Source organism: Typha latifolia, chromosome 13 (genome assembly GCF_019914945.1).
Source record: "Typha latifolia isolate L0001 chromosome 13, TyphaL0001v2, whole genome shotgun sequence".
Lineage (NCBI taxonomy): Eukaryota > Viridiplantae > Streptophyta > Magnoliopsida > Poales > Typhaceae > Typha > Typha latifolia.
This window is the reverse complement of record NC_133098.1, coordinates 3,360,058-3,382,839: the sequence shown is the minus strand read 5'-3', so window position 1 is coordinate 3,382,839 and position 22,782 is coordinate 3,360,058. Positions and strand designations below refer to the sequence as shown.

Here is a 22,782-nt window from a genome sequence, read left to right as displayed (position 1 = left end):
GAAAATTTAGTAACTTTCTAGTGTATAAAGATTCTATCTAGAGAGAATCATTGGTGTTCTTCTTCCTCCCTCTCCCATGCTGGCTAAGATAACTGGACTTTGGTATTCGCAGCTCCTCGTTTCAAGTGATGGAAGTCAAGTTGAGGCATCCCACTTAATTAGGTATCTTTGCTCATAGAGGTAGGTATCAATTGGCTTCCAATAGGATGGTCACCAAGCTATATATTTCTCTCCCAAATTTCTTAAATCCAATTAGGCAAATAGGGTTTGGTTTGATCCGATTTCAACTTATTCTTATATATTTTAATTAGGAATTACCGAAAGATGAGAAATATACTTCAATTTTCATGTATAATTTTATCATTTTTACAGTTAATTTTGGATGAAAATTTAGGTGGTTAAATTTGAAGTATAAGAGTGTAAATTGAAATTAGGCCGAAATAAATAGGAGAGCAGTGAACCTCTCTGTTAGCTAATTAGGCCAACCTCTTTCAAGAAAAGAGTAACAATAAATATCCTCTCAATATACTTGTCCTAAATTTAAACAATATATATATATATATATGTGTGTGTGTGTGTTGTTTTATTAATTCTAGAATACCAACCACTTAATACTAACTGTAATGCTCCATTATTTTATACTTTTATCTTAAAATAAAATACCAAAATATAATTCTTTAATTTCCATGGTACCAAAATATCATCACTTTTCATTTTTCCTAAAAAAAAAATTACTTTTAACTTAAACATGCCATCCCTAATCAAACTAGTAAGAGTTAAAAATAATAAGAGAAATTATATTTTACTCCAACAACTCCTAAATTTATTTTATCCCCCTATAGTTTTATTTATGTAATTTTACCCACTTATAATTTATATTTAAATTAAAAATAATATTTTTTTATTATATTTTAGGAAGGTGAAGTAAATTTTAATTTTAATCATAGAAATAAATTATAATTGTCCCAAAATAATAGTATCATCTTCTCTCCATTTCACCAGCCTTTAACTATTATAGATTTCATAACCCAAATTGTAATAGAAAATAAATCACCTGTGGCACCCCTCGTAATTACCATCAACTCCAAGGCGTCATTCCTCTCCCCTCCCCTCCCCTCCCCTCCCCCCCAATTCCAACTGGAACCCACTCTCTCCAACCCCTCTTTATATAAACTCCAACCTCCTCTACTCTCTTCCTCACAACTCCACAACTTCTCTCTCTCTCTCTCTCTCTCTTTCTCTCTCTAGATCCAGTCACTGCCGGTCATCCTACAATGGCGAAGAGCGTGACCGGAAAGCTCAACAAGATCAAATGCATGCTGAAGCGGTGGAACTCCTCCAGCCACATCGCCCGCGAGGACACGTGGAGCTCGCCGGCGGCCGGGTCGTCGTCGTCGTTCCACGGGGACGAGGTCCCCGCGGGGCTCCATCCCGTCTACGTCGGCAAGTCCCGGCGCCGGTACCTCGTCAGCTCCGACCTCATCGGCCACCCCCTCTTCCGCAACCTCGTCGAGCGCTGCGGCGGCGCCGCCGCCGGAGACGACGGAGCCACGGTGGTCGGATGCGAGGTGGTGCTCTTCGAGCACCTTCTCTGGATGCTGGAGAACGCCGACCCGATGCCGGAGTCGGCGGACGAGCTGGTCGACTTCTACGCTTGCTAATGGAGGAGGAGGTCCAGGAGGAGAAGCGGTAAGGTTACCGTCCAGAGGAACAGGCTCGCGCGAGTAGGGTGCTTTTTGAAAATTTTAATTTGTTTACGTGAATGTGAAATTAGCAGGTAGTTTTGTGTAAAATTATTAGGAAACAAATAATGACGTGAGGATTATTAATTAACCCCCCACCCCTCTTCTAAATTCTAATACGTGCGAGAGAGAGAGACGTGGAAACGTGGAGTTAGTAATTTAATCGCTTGGTTTTCTAATGCTCTTGTAAGGTGTATGGAAGCATATGTACATTTGAATCCAAAAAGATTAGTGATTTATTTCCATATTATAAATGGCTTTTAATTGTTACCTTCATCAATTAAAATAAAATAAAATTAGAATAAAAAATAAAAAATTGCCTTTAATTATATGTCATATTCATGCAGAATGATGTTGATTTCTACAATCATATCTTAAATCGAATTTAAGGGGGATTATAAAATTAGAGCGATTGCAACTAGAACGGTCAAACCAACCTCAATCCTTCTGGGCAATTTTAAATTCTAAGAATCTAAAAGCAGCAAGTTGATATACAAATAGATTATTATGATCATGATGCTCTTCACATGCACTACAAAATTAATAAACTTAGGGGTACGCAAAATGAGATAGAAAAGATTTGAATAAAACTTTCTAATTAATCCACCAAATGCTAATTGCCTACTAACGAATAATTAAAAGTATTTTCATTTAATTTTGTTGTCTATTTAAAAGTGTACTGTACTAAAAAAAAAAAAAAAAAAAATATATATATATATATATATATTATATATGTATATATTTGAAAGATTGAGATTGAGACAGTGTATACCAGTTGGGTTGCAATATCTTTGTCAACCAGCTAAATAGCAGCAATTTGTTAGGGCCTTGCATGGAAGATGTAAAGGTGTCCCTTACCTGGCTGGCTGTCCTCTCAATGTTCATGTCTCATTTCTCCGGCGTGATATTTAAAGCAATCTTTTTCCCCTCCCTCGTCTTTGTATTTTTCCTTTTGCAACTTGGCCCAATAATTATTTTCTTTTATGGCCGATTTTGGTTGTTGACTCTTAATTTTTTTATTTTTTTGGAATAGTTTGTACATTGCATTCTGCTCCACCTAATGATTAGCTACAACTTTTATTCAACTTCTCTCTATATATATATATAATTTTTTATAAATCATATTCTATATTTTATTTATTTTTTGATTCTTATCTCGTCTTTGAGAATTTTATAATCCGACCCCTCCTTTTTTTCTATAATTCTTATATAACATCTTGATTCAACTTAAAATGTACTAGAAAAGTAATATTTCGTTATACTTCATTCTCTTGGTAGATAGATATAGGAAATGAGACGAAATAGTAAAGGTATTTTAGTAATTTGGTTGATGTTAGTTAGTCAAAATAATGTCAGGGTGTCAAATAAAAATTATAAGAAAAAAAATGAAGGCTTGTGTTATAAAATCCCCAAATGTGTAATTATAAAATAGATAAAATGTATGGTTATAAATATATATATACATATGTATATTTATTTATATTTGAAAACACTTGATCCTGTGAAATAATGCATGGGCCATGGGAGAAGAGAGTTGCAAGGAGAATAAAATGTCATTGATGTACTTGGAAGATTATTAAAAAATTCAAATTGTGTTATATATGTTTAGATATCTAGGGCTAATTATTTCAGAGAATCAACGGCTCTATGTGTATTCTATAAATTAGGTTGCCTAGAAAATATGTTTCTCTTGCAAAAGAAACTTATTAGGTTACTAAATTACAGTTTGAAAATTCTCCACCCTTTTACTGGAGAATTCTGGTCATAGTTAATTTTACATCAAAATTCCAGCTTCCCTTCAATCCTGCAAAGAATTTCAACCCAATGGGCCAAGTAGGGATGAGATCTTATGCTTCTTTGGTCTCAAAACTTTCTCACTTCAATATCAATAATTTTAATAATAAATTATCTTTAGCCTTATTTTTAACAGAAAAAAAAAAAAAAAACTAAGGGCCTCATATAATTAGTAGACCTATAAGGGATCAAATGACACACATGAAAGCTCAAAAATACACTTTAGAATCTATCCAAACTATAATGTGCTTGGTAAAGTGGTGGTACTAGAAAGAAAGAAAGAAAGAAAGAAAGAAAGAAGAAGAAGAAAGGTCTACAGCGAAGGTGGCGGTAGAAGCCAGGTTTGGGCCTGGATGAATCCGGTGTGCAAGAATTGCTTCGCCTCCTCATCGTCTAGTATTCGAGTATAGTTCACGCGATTAGCAGTAGATGATCCAGGTCCCATGCACTTGTACTCACCATAGTAAATAGTCCTGCAAAATATTCATTCAAAAACTCATAATGGACATCATCTCATCAAACTAAGTACATGCCAGTGGTTAAATAGATTCATATTGTATCAGAGTTCTTCAGTTCACATCCCAGCAGTATCAATATTTAATGAGGTAATATTAAGCTCTCACTTCTCACTTCTCACTTCTCCCTTTTAAAAAAAAAAAAGTAAGTACATGCATGCCATTTCCATCCATAATACCAAATTCTATTAACTTTGGTGCGCTATAAAATACACATCCTAAGTACTGGAATGATCATTTTAATATTTCTTAGTTTGTTGTTTCCTTTGAATTTTAATTTATCAATTTTAATTTTTTAAAATGTCAGTCTCTTGAGCAGCCCTTTGGATTTTAATTTATTTTCACAAAACTCTTGTGATGATCCCTTATATAATTACCGCTAATTTTTTTTTCAAAATATCATAATTACTACTGAAATTATTGTGCTATATAAAAATATCATAATTAAGATATCATAGTTACAGTCAACAATTATGTAATAGAAAAGCCCTAATAAAGGGTACTACAAAATAGAGAAAAATACTTTAAAGACAAATCTGGGGCTCTAATAAATTTTGATATATTTGGGTTCTATTAACAAAATTTTAATTTAAATTTAAAATAATTTAAGTGGCAATTATGTGGAAAAAGGCCTTAATAAAACATGCAACAAAATAGAGGAGAAAAAAAAAAACTTTATATGAAAATCAAGGGCTCTAATGAATATGGAAATTTTCTAGAATTTGGATATATTTGGTTTTGTAAACATAAAAATCAATCTAGCTAAGTTGATACAGTAGCTAACTAGTCTAATCCAACTGGCCATGACATTAGGTCATGTGTTCAATCCCTAATATTTAGTGAATTTTCCATTGAAATGTTATATAAGCATTGATTTGAGCATGATTTTGTTGTTCAATTTATATATCGAGATCGGAAGAACTAGCCTTTTTGTCTAGTCCATGATATAAAAAAAAAATTTAAAAATAAGTATTGATTTATACCTATCCCGATTCGAAAAACCCCAGTCGTTCCATCCTTTAGGATCAACGATACTACTCATATACGTATAAGCATAGATGACCCTCGCACTCGGCCTCCAAGCTCGACCTAAGTACATAGCTCCTGTTCCTGTGATCTTACACTGGACAAAGGAGAAGCCACTGTCTTCTGAGCTCCTTGTTCTTCCTTGTGCTGTGATAGCTGCAATGCCATCTGCAACTGAACGTAGCTCACACGACTGCAATCATTCAATTCAAACAATGCTATTAATATTCAGTTGCATTATATTGATTGATTTTTATTTTAACTGCATCTAAGAGAGAGAGAGAGAGAGAGAGAGGAGATAGAGTTGCATTATGTTAATTTAACAAATGAAAAGATACATATACTTTTAACTGAGAGGAGTATATATAACTAAGATTCAGAGTATTTCTATGTATTTTTTATTTTACAATTAATTTTATGGAATCTCAACAGTTTGTGATGGTTGATGGATATCCATATAGCGATGCAAAAGGTATACATGCAACTAAGATATTTTAGGAGGGTAGACATACGAAGAAGAAGAGAGGGAATACCTTGTACATGGATTTGCCATTGCCAAAGATAAAATCAATTGAGCCTTGGATGAAGCAATTCTTGAAGAAATGCCTGCCTTGATCATCACAGAGAGTGTCTTGGTACCCATAGAACTTGCAATTGTAGAAGGCTGCCTTGTCCCCTGAGATTCTCATGGCTATTGCTTGAGCTCCTTCCACTCCATGCCCTGGCTTTGGGGCTGTGTTCTTCTAACACCAAAATGATATCAATATGATGTTTAACAATAGAGATGTCAGTGTTTTCTCTTACATTTATCTGCTTAAACTTTCTTAGAACTTGGCTATATATATATATATATCTATATCATGATGTTTTGCTTTAAAGATTAATACTAATCTTCTGAGTAGTGATTTCAATATAGATTAGATATTACAACAACCTCATTTGAAGTACATTATGAAGAAAAGATAAATCGAAAGGCCTCAAAAGGTAACAAGGTAGTTAAGCTCTGCATGTCAGTTCAAACCACTTCATATTATTCATTAATGAATTATAACAATTATTGAGCATTAGTATGTCTGTAGATCTTCTATATCTAATGCAAAAGACAACTCTAAACTGAAATAAAGGAAGGTCAACAGTCCTACAAAAAAAAAACAGCAAACTAGATCAAAACTATTACCTCAAAGATGATATTGCATGCAACGAAGTAGTCCGACTCGACGGCGACGGTGGCGCTCAAGAACGTGGACCCGCAAGACGCCGCCGTCTCGCCGTACGAGATGGTCGGCATAGCATTCTCATCACCAACGAGTGTGACAAATGGCTTAGTTCGATCAACTGTCACCTTCTCTCGGTAAACCCCGGGACCAATCACTAGATACGTACGTCGCATGTTGCCCGGCAGTACGTCGTCGACGGCATCTCCGATCGTCGTGAAATCGCCAGTGCCATCCTTCCTCACTCTAATGATCCTGCTGCCGTTCTCGGCACCGACGAGAACTTTGTCAAAATTATATCTTCTTCTTCTTGTTGTTGTTATTGTTTTGGAGGAGGTAGGAAGGACGGAATTGGCTACGAAGAAGGCTACAGTGAGAGTTAACAGTGATAGCTTTGTATCCATGAAACTATATCAAGACGATGTTGCTTGGTATGGCTGAGATAAAAGAGAAACGTATGGTGAGAAAGTTTTCGGAGTTAAGAGGAGAGATGCATCTAAAAATATAAAGGAAATAAATTGGATTAGTGATCTGATTAAATTAATTTTTGAGGAAGGTAATCATCATCATCACCATCTAATAGTCCTATGGTATTCTAATTAACCGTTATGTTAGTTTTCTAAACATTGCTATGATACTATATATCTAGAGATATCTAGAGAGACTAACGATATTGATTAATATGGTAATATATCCTATTTTATTTCTTTCCATTATAATTATATTTTATGACTTGCACCCTGTATTTTCAATATTTGCAATTTAACCCATAATTTTTTTAACAAAATTTTGCATAAAACACCTTACTGTTAGGCTTGTTTAGTATAACAAAGAGGGTGTTATTTATTACCAGCAAATAAAGAAAAGAAAAGAACTTTCAATCGCGTCTTAGGAAAAGGTTATCACCTTAATCTGTACTTAAGAATAGCATTATAATAAACATTGATAGGTGGAATATATACAATATAAATGTAAAACATAATGTTTTTTTTTTTAATAATTATTCTGTTTCTAATACTAGCACTCACAAACACACCTGTGGCATATAATATCAGATTTACCTAAATAATAATCTTTTCAATAAAGTAATGAAAGCCACCCTTTCACTGAAGACAGTGAGGAGGGTGGCTGCTAACCATAAGGTTAATTATAATTATTGAGTTTATCTTGTATATTTAACTAAGAATGCCTCTTTTATTAGAAAACGTTTATTATGTTTTTTTTCGTGGGGAGGAAGTTTTTAATTAAAATTAATAGGCTATATTTATGACCACCATTATTTTAATTGTTTAAGGTCAAATTATTTAATAAGAATTATTAATTTCTCTCTCTTGAACGGTTGTAATTAAATAATACCAAATAAAATTAACTGGAAGTACGAGTCACTTTTTTAAATTGTAATGATAAATTAGCCATATTTTATTTCTCTCTTAGCTACTCATTTTTCTATAAAATTTTAAAATAATAATAAATTGATAGAAGTTGAAACTCCTGTTATTAAGAAAACAGTTATAAAAATAATTAATAAAAAATTACTTAAATTCTATTTTTTTTATTGATTAATTTAGTAACATATGTAAAATATCTTATATACCCTTGAATTTATTAAAGGATAGAAAATATTTTTAATAACTAATTGGTTAGTATAAATGATTGCTTTTGTTTAACATGTTTAAACGAATTGTCTTTTTAAATGAAAAAAATAGAATAGATAAAAGAAGAGAACAGTAAAGATTAATTATTAAGGTCATGTCATACATGTAGTTAAGATTATATATATATATATATATATATATATATATATATATAATTTGTTTAAAGATTATGAACACTGAAAAGAGAGAAGTATAGTTGAAGCATAGTTGAAAAGGTATGATCTCCTAAACTTGTCATTTTCCTTCTTCAAACTCCAGCTCATTGGCGATGATGACCTCGGTTGACAAATATCCAAATAACAAATAAGAGCAGAAGGGAATACTGGAAGTCAAATTATAGAAGAAATCACCAAAAATTTAAGACCTTTTAGAGTTTATCACTTGGTCATACCCAAATTTTTTTAAGATCGATTTGTATAAGGTTTTGTCCTTTGATTTTTGGATCACTGCTGTTGCTGTTGCTGTTGCTGTTGCTTCCACTAGAGGAGGTTGTACAGAGAATAAATATAAATAGTAGAATAAGATTTAAGGTTAAATATACTTCTGTCAAAGTGAATGGAGCATACTTAAATGATTAAAATCTTCTTATCATATATGTTAAGCAAAATAGATAAATTTTTTATCTCATTCTTTTAACCCTATATTTGTCTTGTTTCTGTATGGGAAGCTTGCTATTTTAAACTTCGTAAAATAAACTAGATTTAATAAAATCTACTATATAGTTAGCACAATATAAAAAGTAAAAAAAAACACCTGGTATTCTTTGACAAGAGAGAAATACTTATATAATAGGTGAAGAGTATATTTGTCTATAAAAAATAATAAAAATGAGAGAATTTAATTTGTATGAAAAAAAAATTAACGGTCTAATTTTAGTCGTAAGTATAGAAAATTTAAAATATAGGAAGTTATTTGCAAAATGTTTGCAAGTTGAGCTGTCCCCTGTTACCCGGTCCCACTTACCCCCTCCGTCGTTCGAGTCGATGCTGGGGCCCACCGAAGAACATTCTGGAGAGATGCGAAAATATCTCCTGTACAGAGATCTCAGCCCGTTGCGGTTCATCTCTCCGATCCTACGGTGGAAAAGGACCACAGCTTTCGGCGTGATAGTGGCACGCCGTAATTTCATTCAACTTCGCGTCCTTTCTGCGAGGAGGGCTCCAGAGAAATCCGGGCGGGAACTTTCTGGAGCGACGAGAAGGTTGGCCTTCGTCTCCGCCCAATCAATTATCAATCCCGTCCGAATCAATTGGGCCCCATTACGGTTCTTTAAAGGCAATATGCATTTAACACCTTACCTTTAAATAATTTACAAATAAATTCCTAAAATGTTTCACTACGTAATACTCTCATAATATTGGAGCTAATTTCAAATTTATCTCCCCATGGAGTCTCGGCCCGGTAGAAAAAACTTGGTTCCGATCTATTCTTCACCAACTTAAAAGATAAGGATGAGTACGGGATTAATAAATAAATATTTATATAGTTAAAAAGGATGGATGGACGACCTTGATCTTTAGTTCCTTAATAAAGAAATTTTCACTTAAAACTATATAAAAGAAAGGAAGTTTTAATAACTAGACTGTTTCTGGAGGCTTCCTGTAGAGTTTCTCTCTCTCTCTCCGCTCTGTCCAAAGTTTTGCGTGTGGGAGATGGAGTAGTACTTCCTTGTAATCTTGGGTTTGGAATTCTAGCCTCCGCTTCTCTTCGGATCGGAGATCAGGGGTCGGATTTGCTGCAATGGCCGACGGCGGAGAGAAGGGTGGCGGCGATCTGTACGCCGTCCTGGGTCTCAACAAAGAGTGCTCCGATGCGGAGTTGAGGAATGCGTATAAAAAGCTCGCCATGGTACGTGCCTTTTCTTCTCCGTTGAGGAAACTTATGGCTATTGGGTTGATGGGTCTTTCAAAAGCTTTCGGTTTCTCCCATTCTTCTGTTGGGATTTAAGCGATTTGTGGATCGAAATCGTTATTTTTCCCCTCTGTTTCTTCGAGATCTTAGCGTATCTGGGATTACTCCTCTGTTTCGATCGCTTATCCGATTGATTTATCCGGATTTCTCGACGGCAGAGATGGCATCCGGATAAGTGCCCCGCTTCCGGGAACACCCACCTCGAAGAAGCTAAGGAAAAATTCCAAGAGATCCAAGGAGCTTATTCCGGTAGATTCATCTCCCCTCTTTATTATTTAATTCACGTTTGGTTTAGGCTGAAATCCTCGTGCTTTTGTTCTTAATCATTAAACTAATCACACACAAAAAAGAAACAAAATTTACGGGGTTTTGTGGCTGCGATTTGAACAGTACTCTCAGACTCCAACAAGAGATTCCTGTACGACGTTGGAGTCTACGACAGCGACGACGATAATGACGTATATTAAACCCGTTTGTTTTTTTTAATTGTTATTATCATCTTAATGAATTAATTTATCCTGATTATATTTAATTTTGGGTTAAATAGGGAATGGCGGATTTCCTCGGGGAGATGGCCCAAATGATGAGCCAAACCAAGCCAAATGTAAGGATAATTATTAATTAATCCAAAATTTTATTTTTGTTTTAATTTAATACAGGCCCGTTCGATTGGCAGGAGAGCGCGCACGAGAGCTTTGAGGAGCTGCAGCAGCTGTTCGTGGACATGTTCCAGGCTGACCTGGACGGTGGATTTTGTGGGGCCCAGAGAAACGACGGCTTTGATCGCTTCGCGCCGCCCTCGGCGTCGTCCTCGTCGCCGTCGGGCTCACCGTTTTGTAACGGGGGGAGCAAGCGGGGCAACTCGGAGATGAACTCGGGGAAGTCGAAGCTCGGCGAGTTGGATCGGAGTTCCGCCGGGTTCTGCGCCGGGGTGAGTAGCCTATTCCTTGACCGAGTATTAATTCATTTAGTTGAGCTGGGCTAGTCAGTGGATTCTCTGCAAATCCAGCTGCAGGATTTTCTACAATTAGAGTACTTGGCAAACCATCGCTGAGTACCACCGCTGGTCTTTCCTGCAGATTCTTCTGCATAGGATCAGATCCTGCTCAGTCAGTTGCTGTGGGCGGGTGGGGCCTAGTGTCTGACTAACATAGTGGCTGCTGACGTGGCAGTTGCCATGCCTTTTGTTTAGTGGCTTGTGACACGTGGGGCCACAATTAGTGGTTTTCCCTATCATTAGCGCCGCCACGCAGGACTCGGGGGGCTAGAAATATTTGGGTGTTGATGAAGTCATCGGTGGTTTGTGATCACTGATAAAAAATCCAACTTGAACACGAGATATTTGTTTAATTTTGGATTATGCATCACATTAGGTATGAGTTAAAAAAATTGAAAAGTAAACAAACCTCAAATTGCCTAGTACTTTGTTTGTCTTTTTCTTCTTTTTTTGTGATAAAATTACACTTTACCTCGTGTATTATCTTCGTATATTTTATAATTAAATACTTGATTATCTCATAGTCTACACAAAATTGCAAATGTTAATCAGCTGAATATATTTAACTAGTCCTATAGAAATATAGTATGATTTAAGAATGGTAAAGATAGTTTAATCATTAACGAACTTAATTTCGCAAATGAATTGCATTGATTCTAGCATTTACATAGTCTGTTTTGAATAGAAAATCTAACACTCACTCATCGATCATCAACATAGTATATTATAAGCATTGATGTTTTTTATTATAATCTGTTACTCTCTCTTATTTCCATCTTTTTTATTGTTATATTTGCAGTCAAATGATTCAGGGCAGTCCTCCAAAGGAAGAGGAGGAAGTAACAACAAAAGAAGGAACGGAAGAAAGCAAAAGATATCATCAAAGCATGATGTTTCATCTCGTGATGCAGGGATCTCAGCTTAGAACCAAGTTGACTTTAATTTGTCCTTTTCTTTTTTTCTTTTTAATTTAAGTAAGTTTCCAATCCTTCTTCTAACTGGTAATTATCATTTGTCGACAAATCAAATAGCATAAGATGCTATTAGAACATTTGTAAGAGAACTAGTGCTGTTAGTTTCATTTGCTTCTCCAATTCAATTGCTCCATTTGATTCAAGCAACAGATCGAGTTCATGAATGTCTTTTCCTACACTACCATAGAGATTATATGTGCGTGTGTGCTTTTTCCTACCAGTGTGTGGTTTCCATGGCGTTGCTCAATTCAATCCTTTGTCTGTTTAGATAAATATTAGTTTTGTAAATTGGTGTGACACAAGAGTTTATTTTTATGCCTCAAAATTAGAATTTAGTGTGGCTCAATCTTATGCATGCAGGTTGGTCCGAATATATCCGAAAATTTTAACCGCCATTACTCTTATGCTACGGCTTTTTATATTCAATTTCGAGTGCCATAAGAGCTATTTAATGCATGCAATTGGTGTGATGGCATAGAGATTCTCTCTAGAGCACCAGCTGGTTTATTAGTTTAGTGTCTGAAATTTTTGTGTTGTAATATGTATTTCACTTGTAGGAGCTTGATTGCTTGATCAAAGAGTCGATGCTCTATTTCTGAATGATGCCTTGTAGCTCTTGGATACTGTTATCGAACTCTTGCCTATCAACTTTCTCCTTTAAAAAATGACTTTACTATGATATTAGTCAATCATTTTATAGCTGTGACAATAAATTAATTAATTAATCAAAACTCACTTTCCCCTTCAGAAAAAAAAAATGTCATGAAAGATCCCTTTCAAGAATTTCTCACACGAATATCTTTTCATCCAAACACCATTCCTAAATAAGAGACACAAAACCTAACTTCTACTACAAATGTCATCAAGCATTCCTATCAACTAATCATTTTTAATTGTTAAATCATAATCAATAGTATCAAGAAAAAAAATTAGTAGACGTGGTAGCTTGGAGGGATAGTTGGATGGCCGACAACCACCTCCCTATGCTTTTCCACTTGTGCCCATGCAACTTGGGCTCTTTGATGGAGACCAAAGGAAAGGACCTGTCGGTTCTTCTCCCCCTCCCCCCTCAAGGAAAAGATTGGAAGACTGTGGAGATCCACAGAGATGCATGCATTTTATACATTTCCTGATGCAATTGATACTAATGTTTCATGGTATTGAGAAAAGCCACCCATTTGTTTCTTTGTGCTTGATTAGATGTCACTTTTGCCATCACAATCAACCATTATCTATCCTATATTCTACAGTTGGGTTGTGGGTAGAATTTTAATCATCATGTCCATGAACCCAATCTTAGATTAAGTGATTTCTTTAATTAGGGCTGAGTTTTTCTTTTTCTAATCTTTCCTTTTGACTCTCCAAGATAACGCAATAAAATTAGAAGAATTTAAATGGGTCTGAATTTACTCACCAAGATTCATTCATAGAGAGAAAAAAAAAAAAAAAAATAGGTGGGCCACAATCCTTTTTAACACAAGCTCTATACTTAGTTATATATGATAATATTATAACTTGAAAATAAAGTAATAAGCTAGGCCACAAATAAAATACGACTCTAAGCACAACTTTAAAGAATTCACGGACCAAGACAAGACCATTCTTTAAATCTTCAAGGTGGAGAAATAATACCCAACTTAGCGAACATTAACTGTAAAATTGAATTGAGGGAGTGACCAGAGACTGGAGGGGAGCAGTAATAAAGAGAACAACACACACAAACATATGGTACATATAGAAAAGAGACAAGACAAAATAATAAAAAAAATAATACCCAAAATCATGATGTCGTAAGCTACCTCAGCAATAGCTATCATAGTGGGCATCAGTAGAGCTAGAAGGGGCTGAGAAGGTAGTGGAGGGGGGAAAAGGGGCAGCAGTACATAAGCGGAGGGACAGGATAGATGCGACTGGAAGAGAGAGGAGAGGAAAGATGGGAGTACCGACAAACTAGCAGGTATGGCGGAGACCAACAGAGTGGGAACATGCATCCGGCAAAGACTAAGGAGAGCAATAAAGAAGACGATGAGGGGGAGGGAGGAAGACAATTGAGGAGAAAGAAGAAAAATAAAGAGGGAAGAGGAGAAGAACCCCATCCCCTCCACCCAACCACTAGCCCTCGAGGCGAGGAAAGAAGAGGAACCAGAACCCTAGCAGAGAGAGGTCTCTGCTTAGACTTTTCAAATGGTTTTGTGAACACTTAGAAAATGTAGAGGCATGTAAGTGAAGGTCTCTCTACCTGTGAAGTGTTTTCAATCGAATAGGCACATTTTATAAGGCCTTGGGCTCCTCTTGGCCTCAATCAATGTTAGAATGAAGCCCAACTTATATATTGTTTTCCATTTCACACCCTGCTTATTGTGTTAATTATGCTTCACATTTCGTCTTTTCATGATTTTTAATATTATATCTGAAAAGAAAAATCTCATTTAATCACATAAAAACACGCCATTCAGAGTGTTTCTTTTGGAAATGTAACTACAAATGATTCAGTATAAAGTATAAAATTTGAATTAAAAATAATAGAGAAAGATGGGGTGTAAATTGTAAAAAAAAGAAAAGAAAGAAGAGGAAATGCAATCGACTTAATAACCGGCAGTCGTATGTCAACCCCTTCGAACTTTCTGGTTTCGAGCCGCTTTCTATCTCTTCTTCCCGCTTCGTGGAAACCTTTCTCGAAAGGGTATCTCTCCATTTATTTCAAGTTTTGATTTAATTTCCATTCGAATGGCTTAGAAATCTTCTAGCATATTTAGTTGATATATTTTCGAAAACTAATTGCGAGGTAGATGTAATGGCGGAGATGGACTTGGTTCTTCCAAACCCTACTTAGGGTTTCGGTCTCGATTATTATCGAGAAATTGGATGTGGTTGGGAGTTTTTATGTGCTTTTTTCTCTAATTTACAGGATTTTGGGTTTGATCATGTTATCCAGAATCTCACAGCTTGGAGTGCGAATCTTTAGTGAGGCTAGAGTTGGTATTTATCTTAACTATTTAAAAAAGGTTTCCTTTTTACTAAATCTTAATATTTTAGAAAACTATTTGGATGTCTAAATGTTGTTCTGGAACTTATCTTCGTAGTTGTTTGGCAACATACATTATTTTTTTTTCCTTTTCTTTAAGTTTATTAACACTAGTTATCTTTTCGGCAGGTCAATATTCCGTAACGCAAAGAGGCTATGACCACCCTGGTCACTATTTGAATCCTGTGGTTGGTTCTATGTTCAAATGATAAGCATTCATCTAAGTTTTTAAACTATGAGAATTAATATGTCTATATACTGGATTTGTCATATATATATATATATATATATATTTTTTTCAGTCGTGTAGTTACTTTTTGTATGCAGATCTTGAGATAAGCTTCTAGAGTTTCTTGATGTCATTTTTATGAGTTAGTTGAGTTGTTATGTTTAATACTTACTTTCATATTGTTTTCAGAAGAATCTTCTGTTTTCTACTGCGACAACTACTGATGCTCATGAAAAAGACAGCAAGAAAAAGGACATGTGAGATTTTGGTTTTTTCACTGCATATTATCTTTTCGCATAACTATCTCTTATGAACTTCTATGTTTTAGGATAAACTAAAAATAGATAATTATCTTGTGATTTGGAATGTGCTAAGTGCATTTGTGAAGTTAATCTTTATGTGAATTTTCTTGTGGACTTTTCAGCTTTTCTTTTGTATGCTTATAGCCGTCTACTTGTATGCTCGTATTTCATCTAGTTAATCATCTAAATTTTACTGTGGATTTACTTTATTATGTCTTTTCATCTGTGAAACAATGAGAGGTGGTGATATGCAGGATATCAGTCACATTTGTCAATAAGGATGGGACAGAGACACACATTAAAGTTCCAATTGGAATGTCCATGTTAGAGGCTGCTCATGAAAATGGCATAGATCTTGAAGGTAATTGGCTTGTTATAATAAATCATATCTGGTTAGATTGTTACAATGGAATTCCTCACTTCAAATAGTTACAACTGATAAGGACCTTGTAAAAGTTCGAAGTTTGAATAATGTATATTGGTAATTGCCATGGATCGTGTAATCTAATCAGTTACTCTTTTACTTTGTGTGATTATAGGAGCATGCGAGGGCTCACTTGCATGTTCTACATGCCATGTGATTGTCATGGTATGCTCTCACCATTACCCTGTGCAACTTTCATATGATTTTAGGATGTAAGAGCACTTACCTGATTAACAAGTTCCATTTAGGATGTGGAGTACTACAATAAACTAGGAGATCCAACTGACGAAGAAAATGATATGCTGGACCTTGCATTTGGGCTCACTGAGACGTATGTGTACCTTCCCTCATAAAGCCTAGAAAATATATGTGCTTTATCTCATATAACGGAGATTTTTTTCTTCTTCTTTGAATTAACTCCAAGAATCTTTGCAGGTCTCGTCTTGGTTGCCAAGTGATTGCGAAGCCTGAACTTGATGGTATACGCTTAGCATTACCGGCAGCTACACGGAACTTTGCTGTTGACGGCTATGTACCAAAACCACATTGAGTTTGATTAGACAATACCAAACATAAATGTTACTTTCCTAACCTTAGTTTTGTTTTAAATGGTGTGGAAATTCTCAGCCTCTTGGGTCCTGGTCAATGGTCATTTAGAAGATTTGTTCAATCTTCCATCTTGACGTATTCATTGAGCCTGCTATCTCCTTTATTGGGTTATATGGGAGTAGGTCTCTACTCTTCCAACCATTCAAAGATGGACTAGGATATATTGTTAATAATATATAGAAGTGTCTCTGAAATCCAGATTGGCAATTCCGGATTAACTTTTTTCCTTTTACTCTGATGATTTTGTCCTAGGAATGGCAGAATTCATTATTTATCTTCTTTTCTGTTTTATTTAAGAAAACTTATCTTTCTGTTTCAGAGCAAATTTTGTCAGGGAATATTAGATTATTGGATTGATAACAGATATGATCAGGAAACTATTGTTTGATGCTTTGTTTTTATAGACTACTGAAACTTTTCCATGAGAGGATTAATTTTATATTTATTGTGCAGAATCTTGACTTAAGTGAATTATATAGACAACTGGGACTTGGAAATAGCAAGAAGGATCCTTTTCAATGGCTTTGGCACAATAGTGGAATATATATACCTTTTCCACTTGATGTTGATTACTTAATAATATGGCGGTCTTCTCTAAACACTATGATAACTTTTGATGTGGTAGTCGTAAAATAGGGAGAAACTATCATAGTATATTTGTAGGCATAGCATTACTTTTAATTCAGTTGCCTTGAGTGATAGTTATCTACCATGAAAAGAAGTAGAAAGCTGAGCTAACTTGATAGAACAGTATGATAGGGAATAATGAAAGCTAATCATATAAATCATATATGTAAGTAATATGGTGTGGAAATTCCTCTTCTTTATTCCTCTCTTTGTCTAGTACCCCAATAATTGAGGCACAACACTCATCTAAGCTGTGATTTATGGTTTAATTCTTACATCATAAAATCCCACAATATCTCATATACCATATATTTACTTTTTTTATATCACTGAGTAGGTTGGTCAATGATTAGAATGTTGGAATTATGATTCATAAAATTTGAATTAATATAAATACAAATATTAAGTACATGCAATGGATACGTTAGCCTGCAATAGATCTTGAATGATGGTACACGTAGTCATACATTCTGACAGCTAACTGTTAGTCAAAAAGGCCTAGAATTTACCATTGGCCACATATACGTAGGTTGACTTTGACGTGTATTTCGATCGTTCAGCAGTAGATATCCTCTTTTTAATGCTATATCAAAGACTACAACGTGAATCCCTTCTCTTTCTCTTTCTCTTTCCGAGAGTGGTCACTATTCTGAGCAGTAAATTAGGGTGGGTTCTCATCATAATTTCAATTGGATCAGTAGGTTTAGTGCAATTGGAGAATATATATATGTAGATTATTTGTAATCAGTATATACATAAGTTGGATGAAATATTTTACAAAATTTCAAGTGAAAGACAAGATTTTTTGAAGGTGTTGGTAAGTGATTAGAACGTAATTTCTTGCATTTTTAAGGATAGAAATAGTTTAAGAATATGTGTTCCTCAGTGGTTTAAACATAATTGTCTTGCGTTCGTAAAGACATAAATTTTATAGACCGACATTTGACATTTTGTTTGAACAATCTTGGTCTTTGGTATTTGAACACCTGTATGGTTTCAGATTTTCTAGCCTAATTCTACTGGCATTTGAATGCATGTTTAAACTATATTGGATTCAAAAGAACTACGTTTTGAAGATCACTAAGATGGAAGGATCAACATCTAATATTTAAAAACTGATCATAAGAAGTAGTGCTTCAAGCGAGCAAAATCTTACACGTATATTTGTCGAGATCAACGAGTGGACTATAAAGCCTATCTTGTAACTGCTATCATTATTAATGATTGATTTCAATCACAGTTTGAATTCCTAGTTTTATATAGTTTTAAAAATTTTCATATAACAAATCTGTGTTTGAATTGTCTTTTCACAATTTATTTTTTGCATTTATTATTAATAGTGTGCGCTACATCCGATCTCCTAAGGTGTTAATTATAAGTTTTAAAGAAGTCAATAGGATAGCGCTCAATAGGGGTGGCAATCGGGTCGGGTTACCCGGGTTCGGGGCAGGTCAGATTCGGGTCGGGTTAAGATAGTACTAACACGAACACGACCCGTTTAATAAACGGGTCAATTTTTCTAAACACGAACATGACCCGTTTATTAAACGGGTAACACGACACGACCCGTATAACCCATTTAATAAATAAATTATATTTTTTATATAACCCGTTTAACCCGTTTAATAAATAAATTATATTTATTATCCAACTCATTTAACCACCTATTTAACCCGTAAATACAACCCATTTAAATTTACATCCATTTAACCCGTTTAGAGTTAATCGGCCTAATACATCACCCACTGAGATAAACTATCACAAATTTACACAAATCCAGCATAATTTACAATATTGTAGGAAAATTTAGTAAAAATAAATTCAAATTGTCTCAAGCTTCAACGTTGGTGTTGACAAAGCAGCAGCGGTGGAGGCAAGGCTCTAGGAGCTGGCTCCCATGGCACGAGCTCCGGATCTGCCAAGGAAGACGAGGTGGTCGGTGCGGCTAGGGATGGAGAGGCGGTTGGAGGAGAGTGAACGCATCAAAGAGAGGAGAGGAGGGCAGGCGGAGACGGGGAAGGGGATGGAGGCACCGCGGCAGACGATTGCGGCAAGCGGAGAAAGAGCGGGGGCGACAGACGGAGATTGCAGCACCGCAAAAAGCGAAGACAGGGAGAGGAGGAGAGGAGACGCGGCAAGCGGAGAAAGGGAGCGGGGGCGGCAGACAGAGATTGCAATACGGCAGTAGGCAGAGACTGCAGCACTGCGAAAAGCAAAAACAGGGAGAGACTCGGCGGTAGGCGGGAGGCGAAGACAGAGAGAGGAGACGGCAAGCGGAGATGTAGGAGATGGGGAGTGTAGATGGCAGGCGGAGACGCGGGAGACACGGGAGACGCGGAGTGGAGACAACAGGAGGCAGGCAGAGATGCGAGAGGCGGCAGGCAGAGACGCGGTGGTAGACGATCGCCGCTGGAGAGAGAGATTAGAGATGGGGGCAAAAAATTTAGAAAGGCAGAGGCGGCTGGAGGAGTGGAGAGTGGAGAGGGTTAGCCGGTTAGGTTACTTTATATATATATATATATATATATATATATATATATATATATTTGAGAGAGGGAGGGTTAGGTTATATATATATATTATATATATAAACGGGTTGGCGGGTTGACCCGACCCAACTCGACCCGACCCGTATAATTAAACGGGTCAAACGGGTCAAAACGGGTCAGTTGTATAAACCCGAACACGACCCGTTTATTAAACGGGTTAAGCGGGTTGACATGTTTATGACCCGAACCCGATTATACTAAACCTAAACCCGATTAAATGCCGGGTTATCGTGTCGGGTTATCGGGTCGGGTCAAATTTTGCCACTCCTAGCGCTAAATGCCAAGAATGGAGCGATCAATTGGAATATCAAGATTATTATACAGGAATGTTTTAGGTGGATAAGAATGTTACCATGTATTAAGGTGTGTTTTACGGATAGGGTCAACAATACTTTAGCCCATGTGTTAACCAGTCTAGCAGATCAATCAAACCATTGTAAGATCTGAATTGATCTACTTGAGAATTGAAACTGTAATCTTGTCTATAAATGAACTACTCGGTCGATGGACTTTTCATCCAAAAAAAACAAAGAGACTCTTATTGTATGAGTGTTTGCGGATTCAAAACTCAATAACATCGATGTAATTGGGACACCATTAAACTCTACTCTTCAAAGAAAGTAATTAGATTTCATCTGAGGTAATTGTCCAATGTCACCCCTTTTCCTAAATAGTTGGATTAGGACTCTCATCTTCTAGATGACAAGGAACTCAATGCAACTCCTAGTTTGCACCGCTAAATTCTTTTAACCAAAAAAGAAAGAAAAAAAACCTAAGAACTCAATCGATTATTTAGCCGATTATTGTCACCAAATGGTGATCGGCAAACAAAAGCCCACCTCTGATCATTCCTCCACTACTTGAATACCTACATCTTTGCAACTAATTTGATGTGGTCTTAGGGATGGTCCTTTCTTCTGGATGAACATCGACTTTGACCAAATATTCCATTTAGTCTTCAACAAGCTAATGACATGCACAATGTTGACACTTAATATGATGATTGCTTACCTAATATGCAGTAAAGTCATGACACTGATTTGACCCTTTTGGTATATCTTGCAGGGTTTTGCTTTCGTATTTCCTTTCTGATTTGGTATTAGAAGCCATTTAAAATGGGTTTATACTTGGAACTACTTAAATCCAATGGACTTGTACGTCATCAAGTTGTGGTTAAGGAAACTAGGGTTTCCATCAAAGTGCTAAGTTGGGTTGGGCTGTCAAAATAATCTAAGTCCGCTCGAGCTCGGCTTAAAAAATAAATTGAACTGAGCTTGTTTGAGCCAATCTTGATAATGAGCCGGCTCGATCAAATTAATTTGATCATACTTTTTTGTTTTCTATAGTATAGTATTATTCTGTTATGTATTCTAAAATTTGTTGAAGTGAATTGTTATGTGTTTCAATCCTGTAGTTTAGTTCTAAATTTTAATCTTATTCTATCTTTTTTCTAATACATCGACTAGAAAATCTATTAATTTACATTTTATAGTTGAATTAGGTCTTATTTTAAACTTAATTCAAGTCTAAATCAAGTCTAAATCAAGTTTGACTAGGCACGAAATTGGAATTAAAATTACTTATTGACTGACTGATTTATTTAAACTCGAATTCAGCTAAAATTGCAAAGATATCAATTGAAGCTTGTTCATAAATTTAGATTCGAAATTATTTTTAATTCAAACTTCAACGGCTCGACTAAGCTCAGCCCGATTACAACCCTAGTCTACCGCTGAGTCTTTCTTATGAGATCACCGAGGATAATAGTTAATCGACAAAAAATTCCTGATCTTATATTGGGACCTACTGTCCGTAGAAAACTTTCTTGTTGTATAGCTTTTAAAGTGATGTATACCAACTCGGGTGATATAGACTGCGATGGTACAGCGAGCTATTAGCATACTTTAGGTTTTCTATGATCTCATACTACTATTAGCATCAATGTTTAATTTTTTAAGAGTAGATGAATAAGTAGGTGATTCTTGTAGATATGTTTCATTTGATGCAAGAAAATATATGAGAGTAATTCACGTAACGTGTGGATCGCAATGAAACACTAATTAATGCAGGAGATTATCTTTTAGAGTCAATATTAGATTTATATTTCAGAGTCTTAAGTTGAAGTTATGTCTAAATTTGTTTTAAAATTATAGTTTTATATGGTAAATATAGAGAGTATTGTATTTAGATACGATATGATTTTTCTCTTCACGTATTGTGAGAGGTTTGAGGTGAGACGTGTTAACTTAGAGAAGTTTTTTAATTGTGAGATCTAATGAGATGCCATCCATTAAATGTATACAATAATAGCGATTCGCTTTCGCTTTCTAATGTGAAAACGCGATACATGATACGTATTTTAAAGTCGATTTCATAGCATTAAACTTCACTTGTTACTCTAAATAGTTTGGAACTCACTATTTGCTAAATTATTGTAATTAAAAAAAAAAAAAAACTCTATAGGATGATGGATAATTTGTCTTGTTATATGTAGGATTATTCAAATTAGAGACATACTTATAGCTCTTTAATTGCTTGCAGAACTTGGACAATTTTTGTCAACGTCAATCAACTTGCAAATAGTTCCACATAAATCACATATATTTTGTTCAGTTAGGCTTGAGTGCAAGAGAGCTCAAAATCCTGCAGAAGTTATTGAAAATATTTTGTTTTTGGTTCAATTTAAGTAATGCTACAACAGTAATTTATGAATCCACTACGGTATCATATTGTGTCAATGGTCAACTATATTTTAGTTTATTGCAAACGAATTAAATGAGAATTTATGAGCGACTAAAGTTTATAGCATTTTAATAAACTTCTTTTTTTCTCTCTCTTTTGTGATTCAATGTGATTCAAGTGAAATGAATTGCATTTTCTTTTGTCTATATATAATAATCTGTCGATTAAACTTTAAAATGAAGCTAAAAGCTCAATTTAAACCTAGCTGGATTGATGCATAACATGCTATCTATTTTGAAAATTTTGAATTCCAATGAATTTATATATGAAGCAAATATTATTTTTTATTTATTAATTTTCTATTTGATAAGCTCAGTATATAATAGCCTAATGACCTCTACACATAGATAGCTTTTGTTTTGGATAACAAGCTCCAAAATTATTGAGTAAAATAACTATTTATTTTGAAATAAATTTGTTTTTTATTCTAAAAAATTCACACTAAAC

General features: G+C 35.2%; 4 protein-coding genes across 6 annotated transcripts; 3 read left to right on the top strand and 1 right to left on the bottom strand.

Moving 5' to 3' along the window:
* Nucleotides 1-1,136: 1,136 nt before the first annotated feature.
* On the top strand, nt 1,137-2,006 carry LOC140800130 (auxin-responsive protein SAUR76-like). Its single transcript, XM_073154794.1, has one exon. The coding sequence runs from the start codon at nt 1,275-1,277 to the stop codon at nt 1,659-1,661; it is 387 nt and encodes a 128-aa protein (XP_073010895.1). The 5' UTR covers nt 1,137-1,274; the 3' UTR covers nt 1,662-2,006.
* A 1,739-nt stretch (nt 2,007-3,745) lies between these two features.
* Nucleotides 3,746-6,734, bottom strand: LOC140800216 (putative pectinesterase 63). The gene is made up of 4 exons (XM_073154888.1): nt 6,255-6,734; nt 5,611-5,817; nt 5,035-5,270; nt 3,746-4,009 (listed from the first exon to the last, which is right to left on the bottom strand). Exons 1-4 carry the CDS (start codon nt 6,693-6,695, stop codon nt 3,850-3,852), a joined length of 1,044 nt encoding a protein of 347 aa, XP_073010989.1. The 5' UTR covers nt 6,696-6,734; the 3' UTR covers nt 3,746-3,849.
* A 2,730-nt stretch (nt 6,735-9,464) lies between these two features.
* On the top strand, nt 9,465-11,975 carry LOC140799906 (uncharacterized). Of its 2 annotated transcripts, XM_073154439.1 has the most exons (6): nt 9,465-9,794; nt 10,016-10,106; nt 10,248-10,315; nt 10,405-10,461; nt 10,534-10,788; nt 11,654-11,975. In XM_073154439.1, exons 1-6 carry the CDS (start codon nt 9,687-9,689, stop codon nt 11,777-11,779), a joined length of 705 nt encoding a protein of 234 aa, XP_073010540.1. In that variant the 5' UTR covers nt 9,465-9,686; the 3' UTR covers nt 11,780-11,975. The 2 variants fall into 2 exon arrangements, with proteins under 2 accessions (XP_073010540.1, XP_073010541.1); XM_073154440.1 differs by lacking the exon at nt 10,248-10,315 and having other exon boundaries at nt 9,502-9,794; nt 9,948-10,106.
* A 2,397-nt stretch (nt 11,976-14,372) lies between these two features.
* LOC140799575 (uncharacterized) lies at nt 14,373-16,615 on the top strand. Of its 2 annotated transcripts, none has more exons than XM_073153949.1 (8): nt 14,373-14,511; nt 14,737-14,807; nt 14,983-15,041; nt 15,272-15,339; nt 15,639-15,745; nt 15,924-15,973; nt 16,057-16,139; nt 16,244-16,615. In XM_073153949.1, exons 1-8 carry the CDS (start codon nt 14,432-14,434, stop codon nt 16,356-16,358), a joined length of 633 nt encoding a protein of 210 aa, XP_073010050.1. In that variant the 5' UTR covers nt 14,373-14,431; the 3' UTR covers nt 16,359-16,615. The 2 variants fall into 2 exon arrangements, with proteins under 2 accessions (XP_073010050.1, XP_073010051.1); XM_073153950.1 differs by having other exon boundaries at nt 14,510-14,613.
* The last annotated feature ends 6,167 nt before the right edge of the window (nt 16,616-22,782 follow it).

Excerpts from the sequence above, each read along its gene's own strand:
- LOC140800130 (XM_073154794.1), top strand. The coding sequence starts at position 1,275 with ATGGCGAAGAGCGTGACCGGAAAGCTCAACAAGATCAAATGCATGCTG.
- LOC140800216 (XM_073154888.1), bottom strand. The coding sequence starts at position 6,695 with ATGGATACAAAGCTATCACTGTTAACTCTCACTGTAGCCTTCTTCGTA. Across the intron at positions 5,818-6,254 it reads CATGCAATATCATCTTTGAG|AACACAGCCCCAAAGCCAGG; the intron begins GTAATAGTTTTG and ends TGGTGTTAGAAG. Across the intron at positions 5,271-5,610 it reads ATGGCAAATCCATGTACAAG|TCGTGTGAGCTACGTTCAGT; the intron begins GTATTCCCTCTC and ends GAATGATTGCAG.
- LOC140799906 (XM_073154439.1), top strand. The coding sequence starts at position 9,687 with ATGGCCGACGGCGGAGAGAAGGGTGGCGGCGATCTGTACGCCGTCCTG. Across the intron at positions 10,316-10,404 it reads ACAGCGACGACGATAATGAC|GGAATGGCGGATTTCCTCGG; the intron begins GTATATTAAACC and ends TGGGTTAAATAG. Across the intron at positions 10,462-10,533 it reads TGAGCCAAACCAAGCCAAAT|GAGAGCGCGCACGAGAGCTT; the intron begins GTAAGGATAATT and ends TTCGATTGGCAG.
- LOC140799575 (XM_073153949.1), top strand. The coding sequence starts at position 14,432 with ATGTCAACCCCTTCGAACTTTCTGGTTTCGAGCCGCTTTCTATCTCTT. Across the intron at positions 14,512-14,736 it reads TGGAAACCTTTCTCGAAAGG|GATTTTGGGTTTGATCATGT; the intron begins GTATCTCTCCAT and ends TCTAATTTACAG. Across the intron at positions 15,746-15,923 it reads AAATGGCATAGATCTTGAAG|GAGCATGCGAGGGCTCACTT; the intron begins GTAATTGGCTTG and ends GTGTGATTATAG.